Source organism: Anabrus simplex, chromosome 5 (genome assembly GCF_040414725.1).
Source record: "Anabrus simplex isolate iqAnaSimp1 chromosome 5, ASM4041472v1, whole genome shotgun sequence".
NCBI classification, from domain to species: Eukaryota; Metazoa; Arthropoda; class Insecta; order Orthoptera; family Tettigoniidae; genus Anabrus; species Anabrus simplex.
In genome coordinates, this window is record NC_090269.1 from 217,010,680 (window position 1) to 217,026,038 (window position 15,359).

General features: G+C 37.9%; 1 protein-coding gene across 1 annotated transcript in view; it reads left to right on the forward strand.

The window, feature by feature from the left end:
* LOC136874446 (fat-like cadherin-related tumor suppressor homolog) overlaps positions 1–15,359 on the forward strand; it is a 671,031-nt gene that overhangs the window by 537,171 nt on the left and 118,501 nt on the right. Inside the window, exons 31-32 of the mRNA XM_068227805.1 lie at positions 1,296–1,535; positions 12,229–12,615. Of these exons, the coding sequence (XP_068083906.1) occupies positions 1,296–1,535; positions 12,229–12,615 (627 nt within the window). The remainder of the gene's footprint in view (positions 1–1,295; positions 1,536–12,228; positions 12,616–15,359) is intronic.

Sequence of the window (15,359 nt, forward strand, 5' to 3'; positions counted from 1 at the left end):
GATGAAGAATATGACCCTACCTTTAGCATAGATAAGGTAATATATGCAGGTAAGGACATCAAAATTGATGCATCATGTGGGCCAGATATTGTCTTGATGTGTGCTGTAAAAATTAGTTAGGTCACCGAGATACTAGCTAAAATATTCACAGTGATCTCTCATCCTGGCTACACTCCAAAGTGTCTCAAGCAAGCAAAAACAATTTTAGTCCACAGAGGGAGAGGTGAAGTGGGTTCTGCTAATTTAGGCCTATTTTCATTTGCTCAGTGGGTAGAAGAATCCTAGAATGTGTACTCAAGGCCAGATTATGATGTTACATAAAACTGAACGTAATTAAAAGAGAATTTCTTCTTGCCCAGGAACCTACACCAATATATCAGTCCTAGATAGCATACTATTTAGAGCCTAGAGACTGTATCAGTAAATCTTTCTGGACATTAGCAAAGTATTTGACATCATCAGTCATATGCATATTCAGTGAATCTAGAAATATCTTCAGTACCTGTTAAGCTAAGATTTATCATAATAGATCTATTGTCCAGCAACTCAGCCATGGTAGAATGTACCCGATGAAGATCTGCTACAAATGAGCTTAAGAGAGGTGCCGTACTCGGTGCACCACTATCGCCTACATTGTATAACTTTCTACAGATTTCATATTAGATGAACTTGCAAAAGACACTGTTGCAAATAAATATGGTTATGAATTAGTTCAAGGGCTACCTAGTCTCATGGTACTAGGATTCACTTGTGATACTGTAATTATTGTCAAGAGTAGAGAAGATGCTATGTCTCTCACAGACATAGCAATTTGGCACCTCCATCAAATAGCCTTAACCTTAAACACAAATAAATCAGTAGCCATAAACATAGTAAATGGCAAACCTAGAAAAACAACACTATGTCTAAAAAATGTACAAGTTTAAGACTATTTAAAGTATTGTGGGAATCACTCACCCATCAGTAGCATGCTTGTAGCATCCTAGGGAAATCTATCTAAATATTTTGAGCAGGTTAGGTCTGAAGAAACTGTTAGGTCAGGACTTGTTGTATTGGCTTTGAAAGGCTCCCTTCATATTCTCTGAAACCATTTATACAGTCCCTATTAATATAAATTATTGTCAGAGAATCGATTTTGATTTGAATGTCAATTTATAGCCAATTTTTTAAATAGCTAGATGTATGTATATAATACTATAGTTGCAAAGACTTTTATGGTATGCTTTGTCATATTGGCAACCCAAAAACTGGGAAGAAATAAAATAAAATTAATGGTATTTTGAATGTTAATTTAGGTCATCTGAAGATCCTTCGGCCTTTAGACCGTGAAGAACAATCCAAGTACCAGTTGACAGCCCATGTTCAAGACAGAGATCGTCCAGGCTGGGAGTGCTCCTCCCAAATTGAGATCCTTGTGTCTGATTTGAATGATAATCCTCCAGAGTTCTCTATGAAGGTATACAGTGCAACTCTGCCAGAAGATGTGGAAGTTGGAACGCTGGTCACTAAAGTTCATGCTACTGATAGAGATATAGGTCAGTGTTTTATATTATTATAGCTGTGGTACCTGTCATTGATGGGTCAGTCACTTAGCACGTGCATGTTTACAGTTTTGTCAACCCTGCAGGTCGTTCCTGTGATTCTGAGGCATGTACATCAGCATGCCTCTCCCTTTCAGTGGCTTGCCATGTCACACTTGCTTCCTGGCTCTCCGTGGCCCTTTGTAGTTGAATCATTTTAGCATTATTGCTGTTCTTGATTTGATCTCTTCCTTCTGGTATGAAAATAAGTATCAGGTTAATATTCACAAAGTAGACGCCCACAGATGTACAAAGCCTTTAAAAGTTACCAGGATGATCTCCATTTTCATGTCCAAGATGTGGTTGACCAGCAAGTGCCCTAGCACAGCTGTTGACATGGATGGCTACGGACTTCCATGAAATGACTGTGAGGGAAAAGAGGGGTGGAGGCTTATGTTGCCAAAGTCCTCAACTCTCAAGTAATTAGCCATTCACCTTTACGGTATGAATGCAAGACGGAATTTTTGATTCTGCAGATAACTTTGCCTAGAACGAAATGCTTGGTGGGAATGGTTTACAAGCCACCAAAAATAGGGTATCTGACTGACCTTGAGGCAATTTCACTAAACTTTCTGCCAGACTATGAACGCATTGTTATAATAGAAGACATCAATACAAATTTATTAGACAGTACTGCAGGTTCTACTCGACAGTTTCATAGTACTTTTGAAGCATGTAAAACCCAAACCCTATGGCACTACAGCCCTTGAAGGGCCTTGGCCTACCAAACGACCGCTGCTCAGCCCGCAGGCCTGCAGATTACGAGGTGTCGTGTGGTCAGCACGACTAATCCTCTTGGCCGTTATTCTTGGCTTTCTAGACCGGGGCCGCTATCTCACCGTCAGATAGCTCCTCAATTCTAATCACTTAGGCTGAGTGGACCTCGAACCAGCCCTCAGGTCCAGGTAAAAATCCCTGACCTGGCCGGGAATCGAACCAGGGGCCTCCGGATAAGAGGCAGGTACGCTACCCCTACACCACGGGGCTGGCTATTTTGAAGCATGTAACATGACAATTTTGCCCTTTGGACCAACCCACCACACTAATAGCAGCCACTATCCTTGATCTAATGATAACAATTTTTTTTCGCTAGTGGCTTTACGTCGCACCGACACAGACAGGTCTTATGGCAATGATGGGGTAGGAAAGGGCTAGGAGTGGGAAGGTAGCAGCTGTGGCCTTAATTAAGGTATAGCCCCAGCATTTGCCTGGTGTGAAAAAGGGAAACCACAGAAAACCATCTTCAGGGCTGCCGACAGTGGGATTCGAACCCACTCTCTCCCGGGTGCAAGCTCACAGCTGCGCACCCCTAACCTCACAGCCAACTTGCCCGGTAACAAATAATTTAGGGAAAGTATTGCAATATGACAAACATCAGCCCTGGGACTATCTTGACATGACATGATCTACCTGCCCTACCAATTACAAAATCCGAAATTAAAATCATTTAGGCACCTCAGATGAATTGACACAGGAAAAAGAGAAGAAGGTGCAATTTCTGTACTGTGGATGGAGATAAATTGTGCCAATAATTTGTAGGAAATTATTTCTAGTAATGCAACTCTACAATCGACATGCCCCTGTGTGCATGGGAAAGGGTTCCAGAGCTCTGAAATCATGGATAGATGATGAAATTTGTAACCTAACGGCTAAACAAGATGCTGCTCAAAGACAATACAAATGCTACGTGATAAAACAAACTCTAAAATTCAAAGCACTAGATCATGTTACACCTATAACTTGATTAAATCTGGCATACGATTTGTGATGATGTTGAAATTTATGAAATATCTTGTTATCAATGACCAGAAATCCAACAAAGAACTAATTATTAGCATTGATGAATTAAACGAACATTTTGTCTACTCGCCAATGGAAATTAATCCAGTCCTGAAAGAGAAGATAATTAATTCACATAACAATGCACCATCCCCATGCAGGGATAAATTTTACTTCAGTCATGTGACTGATTCAATAACATGCATCAAGACCAAGGCTAGGGACATAGATAATATAGCACAAAATGTTAATAAAAATAATTCTCCATCGTATCATTTATCTATTGGTAAATATCTTTAATTATTCACAGCAACAGGGACTTATCCAGATGGAAAATGACTATAGTTCACCCGCTTCCAAAAATAAGACTGGCAAAGGACGTCAGTGACTATCGACCAGTTAGCATATTATGTATCGTCGCTGCCGGGAAAAAAACCTCCTCTATGAAATATTTTAGCTTAGAACTTTGGCCAGTAAGGTTCTGTCATCTAAGGTGCAATATTGTGTGAAAATTGTCAAGGCATTCTCGCTCTTCATAATGTATGTGCTGCGGGTCAGTATATCTCTAAAATTATAATCACATAGGATGTCCCGGTAACGATGGCATACTCTCAAAAGCTTTAAAATTCACAGTTCACAAGCAGCTCAACATAACACAATCTCTTTGATATCAACCAGTCCTGCTTCAGACCAAGACACAGTACTCTCAGCGCATTAACTCACGAGTCTGATGACATAAGGCAAGCCATGGATAATAAACTATGTAAGTTTCTGGTATTGTTGGACTTCTGACACTGTTGACAGAGACATACTTAAATCTAAATTAAAGAGTAGGGCCTGTAAATTTCTCCACAAGTGTACACCAGTGGATCAGTTCCTGTCTCACTGGCTGTGGGCAGTGTGTACTTAATAATTTACGTTAAGGAGTGAGGGTAATTGTTTCCACCTATTCAATACAACAACAGTGTGACGTCATCAATACACCACATATTTATTAGATATCAACATAGGGACCGGTTTCGGCATTTGTATATGCCATCATCAGCCAAAGGAAAATTGTTACAAGGCTTTATACAAATCTTTATTAACATAATTTTAAAATATATGTATATACAAATTGAACCATACTCTTAAACTATTTTGTATACTAGCAAGATACCCGTGCTTCGCTATGGTATTATACTGAAATTTATAACGGAATGCTTATTGTTTTATATATAATCAGCCGAAATTCGCGATCTGACGGATTTTCTGAGAGAATCCACCAAATTTCGTGATCTGACTCGTTTTCTAATAGATTACGGCAAGTTTCCTCCCATTTTTCAATCTTTCTTTCCAGGAATCGATTTCATACTTCCCGGGCTAGGTCCAGGTATTCCACCCAGTTAGTTGGGTCCCTAATTCTTTGCCATCTTTTCCTATAAGCATTTTTAATATGGATCAAATCCTTGAGGAGATCCGGCTTGGTTTCGTCTTGGGTGCCTTGGTGGTACTGAACCCGCGGCCGGACTGCATTCTTAGTCATTACCCATCCAGGACCCGGTCCGCACATTTGGCGACAGTCCAGAACATTATTATTATTATTATTATTATTATTATTATTATTATTATTATTATAGATGTTCTGGACCCCATAGCAAGATGCAAGACCGCTACTTGGCGGTAAATTACATCTGCTGCCATTGTCATTGTTGACATTGTGACCAGCACCATTGTCACGCGTAGGCAAGTGTGCGGGATTTCTGGCGATACGAATGACATACTTCCGTGTATTATTGACCTTATTATAGAGGTGAACAATTGGACGGTCAATCTCATTCCTATCGTTTATTTCAAAGGTGTTTAAATTTTTATTTATATGCCAGGAGAATCTACTGTAATCTAAGAACGTTCTCTGAAGAAAAATATGGCTCTTGAAAATGAACCCAGGAAAGATTAAAAATGATCGGTTTATGATCAGAATAAGTACATCAAAAATCTACAGCCTGTTTCCAGTCATTCGACAGGGTCAGGAATGGAATGAATAAAGCCCCCATCTAGCGGCGACAATTGGAATTGTGCCGGCTGCCGAAGCCTGTCACACTCCTCTGGGGCAATGGATAATGAATGACAAATGAAATGAAATGATATTGGACAGTGTGCTGGAATGAATGATGACAGGAAAAACCGGAGTATCCGGAGAAAATCTGTCTCACCTCCGTTTTGTCCAGCACGAATGTCACATGGAGTGACCGGGATTTGAATCACAGAACTGAGCTGTGAGAGGCCGGCGCGCTGCCACCTGAGCAACGGAGGCTCCTTATAAGTACATTATGAACAGTAAAATCAATTGGACTCACCTCCTTTTTCACCCTACCGCCGTCAAGTTTATTTACCCCACCCCCCACAAAAAATTAAAAGAAGGCATGTTTCTTTATGTTTAAAGCAGATTCCAAACACCAATTTTCATGTCTATTACCTTCAGCTTTGGGATATAAGTATCCCCATAAAAATAATTCACTTTATTTCACTCCTTTTCACACTCCTCCCCCCACCCCCCAAGTGAATTTTCCGGCAAATAACTTGTTTCTTTAATTGTAAAGGATCTTCTAAATACCAATTATCACGACTCTAACTTCTTCAGTTTTTGATTTCTGTGTCCTCATGGAAGGAATTCAACTCCATTTTACTCCTGCCCCCCAAGATGATTTCCCCCCCAAAACGCATTTTTCTTTGTTTTTAAAGGAGATACAAATACCAATTTTCACGTCTGTAACAACTTTAGTTTTTATTAGATGAAAGTATTCTCATACAATTAAGTCGATTAATTTTTCAATTCTTTCACCCCCCCCCCACACCTTTGGATTTTCCGAGAATACGTGTTTCTTTACTTTTAAAGCAGATTCCAGATACTAAATTTCACGTCTGTTACATCTTCATTCTTGAGATATCAGCAGCCTAATTAAAATAATTCAACACCATTTTCAGACACTTTTACCCCCCCCCCCTTCCACCCAAGTGGTATTTTGGAAAACTAAAAATACACGTTTCTTGATTTTTAATAGAGATAAAAAATACCATTTTTCACTTCTGTAACATGTTAAGTTTTTTGAGATATACTGTACAAATTCTCATTTTAAAATTTCACCCCCTTTTTAGTTCCCCTTAAGTGGAGTTTCCAAAAACAAATCACCTATGTTTCTTTACATTTACAGGAGATTCCAAATACCACTTTTTACGTCTGTAACATTTTACGTTTCTCAGGCATTCTGTAGATATAATCTTTCAAAAAATTCACCCCAATTTGTCACTCCTGTTTAACCGCCATTAATTGGATTTTCCAAAAACAAAAAAACACATGTTTCTTTATTTTTAAAGAAGATCCCATATACAAATTTTCAGTTCTGTAATATCTTCAGTTTCTGAGATATATGTATCCTCATTAAAGGCATTCAACCCATTATTCACCGTTTTACACCCCTCCTATTGGGATTTACAGAACACAAAAAAATACGTGTTCCTTTATTTTTACATGTGCAGACTTTTAAAGTTTTGAGATATAGATACAGACATTTTAAAAATTCACCCCCTTTTCACCCCCATTAATTGGATTTTCCAAAAACAAAAAAATACGTATTTATTTATTTTTGAAGGAGATCCCAAACACCAATTTTCAGGTCTGTAATTTTCTGAGATATATGTATCCTCATTAAAGGCATTCAACCCATTTTTCACCCCTTTTCATCCCTCCTATTGGGATTTTCCGAAAACAAAAAAATACGTGTTTCTTTATTTTTAATGAAGATACTAAATACCAATTTTTACATCTGTAAACTTTCAAAATTTTGAGATACAGATACACTCATTTTAAAAATTCACCCCCCTTTTCACCCTCCCATTAATTGGATTTTCCAAAAACAAAAAATACGTGTTTCTTTATTTCTAAAAGAGATCACAAGTACAAATTTTCAGGTCTGTAATGTGTTCAGTTTCTGAGATATGAGTACCGGTATCCTAATTAAAGGAATTCAACCCCTTTTTCACCCTTTTTCACCCGTCCTATTGGGATTTTCTGAAAACAAAAAAATACGTATTTCCTTATTTTTAAAGAAGATTCTAAACACCAATTTTTACATCTGTAAACTTTATAAGTTTTCAGTTATAGATACACTCATTTTAAAATTTCACCCCCCCCCCCCTTTCACCCCCTTAGCGACGGAATATCCAAAAACCCTCTCTTAGCGAGCACCTACATGTTAATATGAATGTATCCCCACAATTTCATTTCTGTATGTCCAGTAGTTTTGGCTCAGCGATGATGAATCAGTCAGGACAAGTTACTTTATTTATATATATATAGATTAGGTGTACACCATAAAACTTTTTGTTGAAATTACTAGCATATTTCTTATGCGATATATTATAATTTGTTAACTCTGTACAATCTTTTGGATATAAATAGTTAAAACGTTGTCAAGTCCTTGTAGTTGTTGAAAAATGCTGATTAAGCATCTAGTTCAGTTAAAATCAATCTCTTAAAATGTTTTTTTCAGCTGTTTACACCTTAAGGGCATACAGTTTTCTTGGGCAATTATACATTTTATTTTTTTTTTGCTTTACTTCGCACTGACACAGATAGGTCTCATGGCGACGATGGGATAGGAAAGGCCTAGGAGTTGGAAGGAAGTGGCCGTGACCTTAATTATGGTACAGCTCCGGCATTTGCCTGGTGTGAAAATGGGAAACCACGGAAAACCATCTTCAAGGCTGCTGACAGTGGGACTCGAACCCACTATCTCCCGATTACTGGATACTGTTACATGTAATGTAACTTACTGTAACTTACTGTAACTTAATGTAACTAACTGGTATTATTTCAATACTGGATACTGGCCGCACTTAAGCGACTGCAGCTATTGAGCTCGGTATTATACATTCTAGTTACTAACATACAGTAAAATAAATTTGCCTAATGTCATATTTGGAACATTAAACATATTTGTACTTGGTATGGAGATTCATTGCAGTACAAGTCTTTGGTAAAATCTATCTCTTAAAAGTTACAGCTGCTTTTGACATTAAGGGTATTCAGTATTTCTTGGGCAATTATACAATTTAGTTATTGACATGTATTAAAATAAATTCGGCTGATGTCATTTTGAAACATTAAACATTTTTATGTTTGGTATGGAGGTCCATTGTAGTATAGGTCTTTAGTGAAAAACAGTTCCTCATAAAATGAATGTTAGCGAACGAAAAAAAGGGGTTCACTCTGTCTTGGTAGAATGTGAAGTTAAATGACAATCCTTTGTAAATACAATGCCGTTGAATAATATTAATATGCGTAATAGTCTATGTTTTGATTGTAGTGTCCTTAATTATGGATAGACTTGATAATAGTAGACTGGTGAACTGGATTTCTTGAAAGCATTACGTACAAAGGATTTGAGATTCTAGAAATATCTCGATCCAAGATGGACCTCAAGCACCAAGTTGTCAAGAGTAAAGGGAAATTAGAAGAAAAATCAAAATAGCTAAAGAAATATGGATGGCAAAAAAGTGCAAAGAACTGACCGAGATAAGTGAAAAACATGACAATTTCAAACTGTACGAGGTCAAGGAGATAGCACAACCCAAACAATCCAGCATTGGTAACACTGCTCCTTCGCCTGAAATAACCCAGCACAAAATGAGGTGTGCTTTGTACTATACACACACACACACACACACCCAAGCAAACGAGGCTACATGACCACGCTGTCAAATCCCCAGAAATGAAATAACAACAAACAGCCACTCTTCTCCGCAGCCTGTCGAATTTCTTAATCACGTGTAGCGGCTAGCATTCGTAGCTGTCGCCGCAGTGGTTCGGGTTCAATTCCCGGCTCTGATAAGCAATTTAATTCTGGTTGGGGGCTGGGCTGGAATGGGGTACGCTCAGCCACATGAGGCAAAACAGAGAAGAGACGGGTTCGGTACCCATCTCAGCTATCCTGGAAGTGTTTCCATGGTTTCCCACTGATACTCCAGGCAAATGTCGGGATGGTTCCTTACTTACAACAACGGCCGCCTCCATCCCAATTCCCCACCTGAATTACAAATACAGTATACTACTACAGACACCACAATAACACAGGTTATCAGACACGTTCTGACAGACATACATACATTATATACACACACACACACCCAAACACATGGGGCTACACGACCATGATGTCCAAGCCCTGGAAATGAAATAACAACCACTATTCTCTGTACCCCTTCGAGTGTCTTAATGATGTACCTTGGACATTATTAATTTACTTTTCAAGAGGAGCTCTTCTGGTGTTTAGTGTAATGTTTATTTCTCAATTCATACAGTAGTATGTACTGTACACTAAAACCAGTGACAGTTATAGCTTTCGTTATGTTCCTTTCAAGCCGAAGTACTTATTTTATTCCTGTTAAACACATCAGCCCTCCCTGTCCTGTCATGAGTTCGTCTGTCATACACACTTTACAAACCCATCACATGTGTATGAGGTGCTTACATGCCTGGTATCCATTCTGTTGCTGAACTCACTCCCCGGAAACTGCCTGCTCATCAATATGTCCTTGACCGACTTCACGCCGTCTGATGCGACACGCAAAACTGCGCACGCTGTTCTTATTTATATCTCAAAAATAATTGTCCGATTTTGAAAATGATTACATATTTGAACTTGTACGCAGTTGAACTTCTATGCCAGCTGCATTAATTTGTACCGTTCCATTTTAAAATATGGAGTTAATATCAATATCTCAGTTATTAATAATCTCATGAGACTAAGTAGTGCATTATTTTACAAGACCCTGGGTACCATTTACGAATATGAAAACAGAATGCCGATATTATTAATGGTTTAGAAGTTATTTCCATGTAACATGTTAGGTGAATAACCCTGTATAGTACAGGAGAAATCCCATGTGACTGGCAACAATCAACGTTCATTTCCACGTCAAAGAAATCACACCTAAAGAAATGTAATGATTACCATCTTGGCAACAATCTACATTCATGTCCATGTCAAAGAAATCACACCTGAAGAAATGTAAAGATTACCATCATAATGAGCCATATACTGAAGATATTTTTGCATATTATACATACACACATAAGATCAAAGTGCGAAATGATCATGGATGACAACTAAAAGGGGTTCAGAAATGGCTTTGATACCAGAGTGTCGATGTTCCCCTTCAAAGATGCCGAGAACTATTCAAAGATGTATTTGCATGTTTCATTAATTATAAGAAGACAGAGTCAAACATGAAAAACTGATCAAGATTCTCCAGCAGAAATGGTTAGACATAAAAGATATCCACATCATACAAAATCTTTGCTGGAACCAGTGAGCCACAGTGAAGATTGGACAAACAAGAACTTCAGAGATAAATATCAAATGAGGAGTACGCCAAGATTTTGTTCTTTCACTGCTCCTATTCAACCTCTATGCTGATCACATCTTCAAAGAAGCCTTGCTTGATGCTGAGTTAAGTGCGAAAGTAAATGGAATCATCATAAATAATATTAGATATGCAAATGACACCCAAACTATAAGCAACACCAGTGAAGGTCTTCAAACTGGGCGAGTTGGCCATGCGGTTAGGGGCGCGCAGCTGTGAGCTTGCATCCAGGAGAGAGTGGGTTCGAACCCTACTGTTGGCAGCTTTGAAGATGGTTTTCCATGGTTTCCAATTTTTACACCTGGCGAATGCTAGGGCTGTACCTGAATTAAGGCCATGGCCACTTCCTTCCCATTTCTAGCCCTTTCCTATCCCATCATTGCCATAAGACCTGTGTTGGTGCAATGTAAAGCAAAGTGTAATTTTAAAAAAATGGAAGATCTTCGAGGACTGCTCAGTAGAACTCATCTCAGTGGATTAAGATAGGGTCTAAAAGTCAATACCACAAAAACCAAGTTCATGGTATTTAGCAGAAGCAACCATAAAGGTGTCTCCATTTCATTAAATAATCAAAAAATTGAACGAGTAAGTCAGTCCACACATCTTGGGAGCACCATAACAGGCAATCTGGACCCTGAAAAAGAGATCAGATGCTGAATTGAGATTTCCAGATCATCTTTCCAGAAGATAAGATCATTCTTTTGTGATGATAATCTAAACCTCCAACTCATGCAAAAGCTGTTGAGATGTTACATCTGGTCAACACTGCTTTATGGAGTAGAGATCTGGACTGTCAAGGTTTCCTGCATGAACAGATTAGAGACCTTTGAAATGTGTTTATATAGGAGAATGCTCAAAATAGCCTGGACAGATTTTGTAACCAATAATGAAGTGTTAAAGAGAGCGAGAGCTGGCAAACATCATAAAATCCAGGGGGGGGAAAAAAAAAAAAAAAAAGCTGAATTAGGCCATGTTCTACTAGATAGAAAGTATGGACTTCTACACCTTATATTACAAGGAAAGATAGAAGGCAAATGAGAAGCTGGTAGACCACTGATGTCATGGCTACAAAACATTAAAGTCTGGACTTGCATCAACAACACCAAACAACTCTTCAAGTTAGAGAAAGGGGTGCTTTCTCCAGAGTGATCGTCAGTGTCTGGGGGACTGGATATGGCACTTGAAGAAGAGTATTTACTAACTTTATGACCCCCTCTCCTGATGTTCTGTCTGTGAATGGTGTTTTTTTTTAAATTCCTTGTTATTTAAAGAATATTTCTAGTGGTAATGTTAGGTGACTCGCACTGTATACTCTGGTGTTCTTTACATACCAGTACTAACTAAATGACACACATGTACAAACATCTACTAAATATATTTTCTAGATTCATGATGCCAAACTATTGAGTTGCATGTTTGGTAAATAATTTCTTTTTAATATTTAAAGTATTTTTCTTTACAGGAGTGAATCGCAAGATCAAATATTCCTTTGTTGACTCTGCTAATGGGCACTTCAGGATAGCATCAGATAGTGGAATCATCACTCTGGCTAAGCCTTTGGATCGAGAAACCCGAGCTATGTATAATTTATCTGTTCAAGCTACAGATGGGGGTATACCTCGATTAGTGAAAGTGGCAACTGTGAATGTCCTTGTCTTGGATATAAATGATAATCCACCAGAATTTACTTCCAAGTATTATTATGCTCGGGTAGCAGAAATTAATGCTGTTGGCACAGAGATTGTGAGAGTACTTGCAACCTCCAAAGACACAGGAGTCAATGCAGAAGTCAAATACTCCATTGTAGGTGGGAATGAACACAGAAAATTTGAGATGCATCCTAAGACAGGTAAGTTAACAAGTTAAAGGGTATTTTTCTTTTATTAAAGGGCTGGCCACTGAAGAGTTGAACTGTTTTAAATACAATGTAGGTGCATGTGTGTATATATATATATGTATATATATATATATATGTATATAATTATATCAAACAAATCTTGTAAATTCCAAACGAGTGCTATTTTCAGCAGCAAAATAATTTGCCTTCTCTAGATGCATTTCCCACTGCATTGCTTTGAATAACTTCATTCAAGCATTTGCTGATAAGAATGAGAAATACAGCAACACTGAAAAGCTTTATATGCTTCTTATAAAAAAATATTTGTTTAATGTACATAGAACAAACTATGGTAAGCTCCATTTCAAATACTAGCATTTACGTTTTGAAATAAGATTATACATAGGTGATCTATACCTCTTAAAGAAAAATAATGAACTAAATAGTGGCAACACTTATGCACAAGACCTATCATGCATATTATTTCAGTTTTAGTTGATAAGAAACGACATTTTCAGTATTCAAATTTATCACATAAAAATTGTTAGTAAACACACATTTTAGTCACATACTGTTATATACAGTGTGTTTAGCTGGGCTGAGTGTCTCTGACAGTTAAGGTTCTGGCTTTCTGAACCCAAGTTCGCAGGTTTGATCCTGATTCAGTTCGGTGGTATTTGAAGGTGCTCAAATTCTGTCAGCTCCTTATTGGTAGATTTACTGGCACGTAAAAGAACGTTTGTCCATTACACAGTGTGTGTGGAATTACAGCTCTTTGAATGGTGTGGATAAGAACAACCTTATAAAAATTATTAAAGACAAACAAATGACTTATTGACGTCTTTTATTGACATAAAAATCTTTCATAATATGCAAGAGTTTAACGCAAATGACTTACTGGTGCAGAAACCTTACATAATATGCAATGGTTCAGTAGAAATGGCTTATCAGTGTACTTATTGATACGCAAGCTGTCATCAAACTTTGAAACATTTCACAGTGCATATTCAAAAATCCCATTACCAATTCCCACACATTGTTAAGCTCTCTTGGCAAAACTGTAGTACATGTAGCTTATCAGAGGTCATCTTGGTGTTCTTTCATGAGGGAAGGACTATGCATAAAGTGAGCAACTAATTTGCCTTCTGTGTTTAGATGTTCTCAATAGACTTCATTTTTCATCCATCATCAAAGACAAAAATCTAATGGAGTAAGGTTTGTATGTTTTTAATGATATTTGTAAGGTTGTTCTTATCCACACCATTCAGAGAGCTGTAATAACCTCCAAAGATGTTGAATAGTATCTTCTGTTTTTGTTTCGTTACTTAATCATCTTATGTATATCCATGCATTTATTCTTCTGCTTTTCATGTTCAGGCTGTTGCAATACCTATTTGTGTATTTGGAAGCCTTCTTTGTCTTGAATGCTGTTGTAGTTATGAGGATTGACTGTTCGGATTTAATTTTCGGTGTAGAACAGTGGTCCAAGCAACTTATGTACCTCACAAACTGCTGTAATTCCACACACATTACACGTTGGACACATGCTTATATGACCTTATTTACTCAAAATAGTCCATATTACTGCCTCCTGACATTCTTATTATTCCTCCTGAAATGCTCTGCATATGGATATTAAATCATTTTGTGTAGAACCAGGCAAGATTGTTACCTGGTAAGGGACATGTAGTTTTGAGCTTGCAATTTTGGGAGATTGTGGATCAGAACCCTACCATAAAGAGGAAGATGGTTGTCTGTGTGGTTTCCCATTTTCACTTTAGGCAAATGCTAGGGATGAATCTTAATTAAGATCACAGTCATTACATTCCCAGTCTTAGTCTTTTTCCATCCCAGCATTAATAAATACAATGCATGTTGTGACGGAACATCTTGTACATTTGCTCTTGGCTGTACCAAATAAATGTGCTGAACAATATGGAATGTAGTTAAAATGTTGGGCTCTCTGTATTTCATTTTGAAACTAGCCACACAATGAATTCATACTACAGTGATGATAATGGCATGGCATTTCCTGCTTTTAGATAAGACGGATAAATATCTGCTTGTGATATTTTTTATGTTATCATGTGTAATTCAAAATATATTTGATTATAAAGTGAGTTGACATTTTTGTTTAGTACAAGTAGGATTATAGGTTAGGACGCCACTGCAGAAACCATAAGACACCAAGGCAAGACTAACAGTGCAGCCATTGACACAGCTCAGTCACGATCTCTAGATTCCCTCAAAATATTGTATTGGTAGTGTACCGGTAAAAGAGCCTGACTCTCAGATTATATTTTAAAGTAAGCAAGTATATACTGTAGTTCTCAGGGCAAAAACTGGGTGACTAGTAGCTAGGGCTTGGTACAGGAGGTAGGGTCCTATCTACAAGAAAACTTTGACTTTGACTGAGCATGAGTTTATTCATATAAGACATCAAATTGCGCATCACCTCCAGGTAGATATAAGTTGTCTTCCACATAGTCCTATAATATGGCTCGGATTCTCCAGTTCACCAAGCTGAGCCGGTTGGAACACATTCCAGAAGATTCCAGGGACTCCGTACAGAAGCGGCTGGACTGTCTGGGTTGGTAGAAGGTAGAGATGCCTCGAACTTTCGAGGCCCAGGTTGAACCCCGATGATCCTGGTGATGTTGCAGATAATCATTTGCTATCTCAGTCCAATGTGACTGAGAGGGTCGATGTCTCCAAGGTCACTCGCAGTACTGATAAATCTGAGTTCATAAGAACCT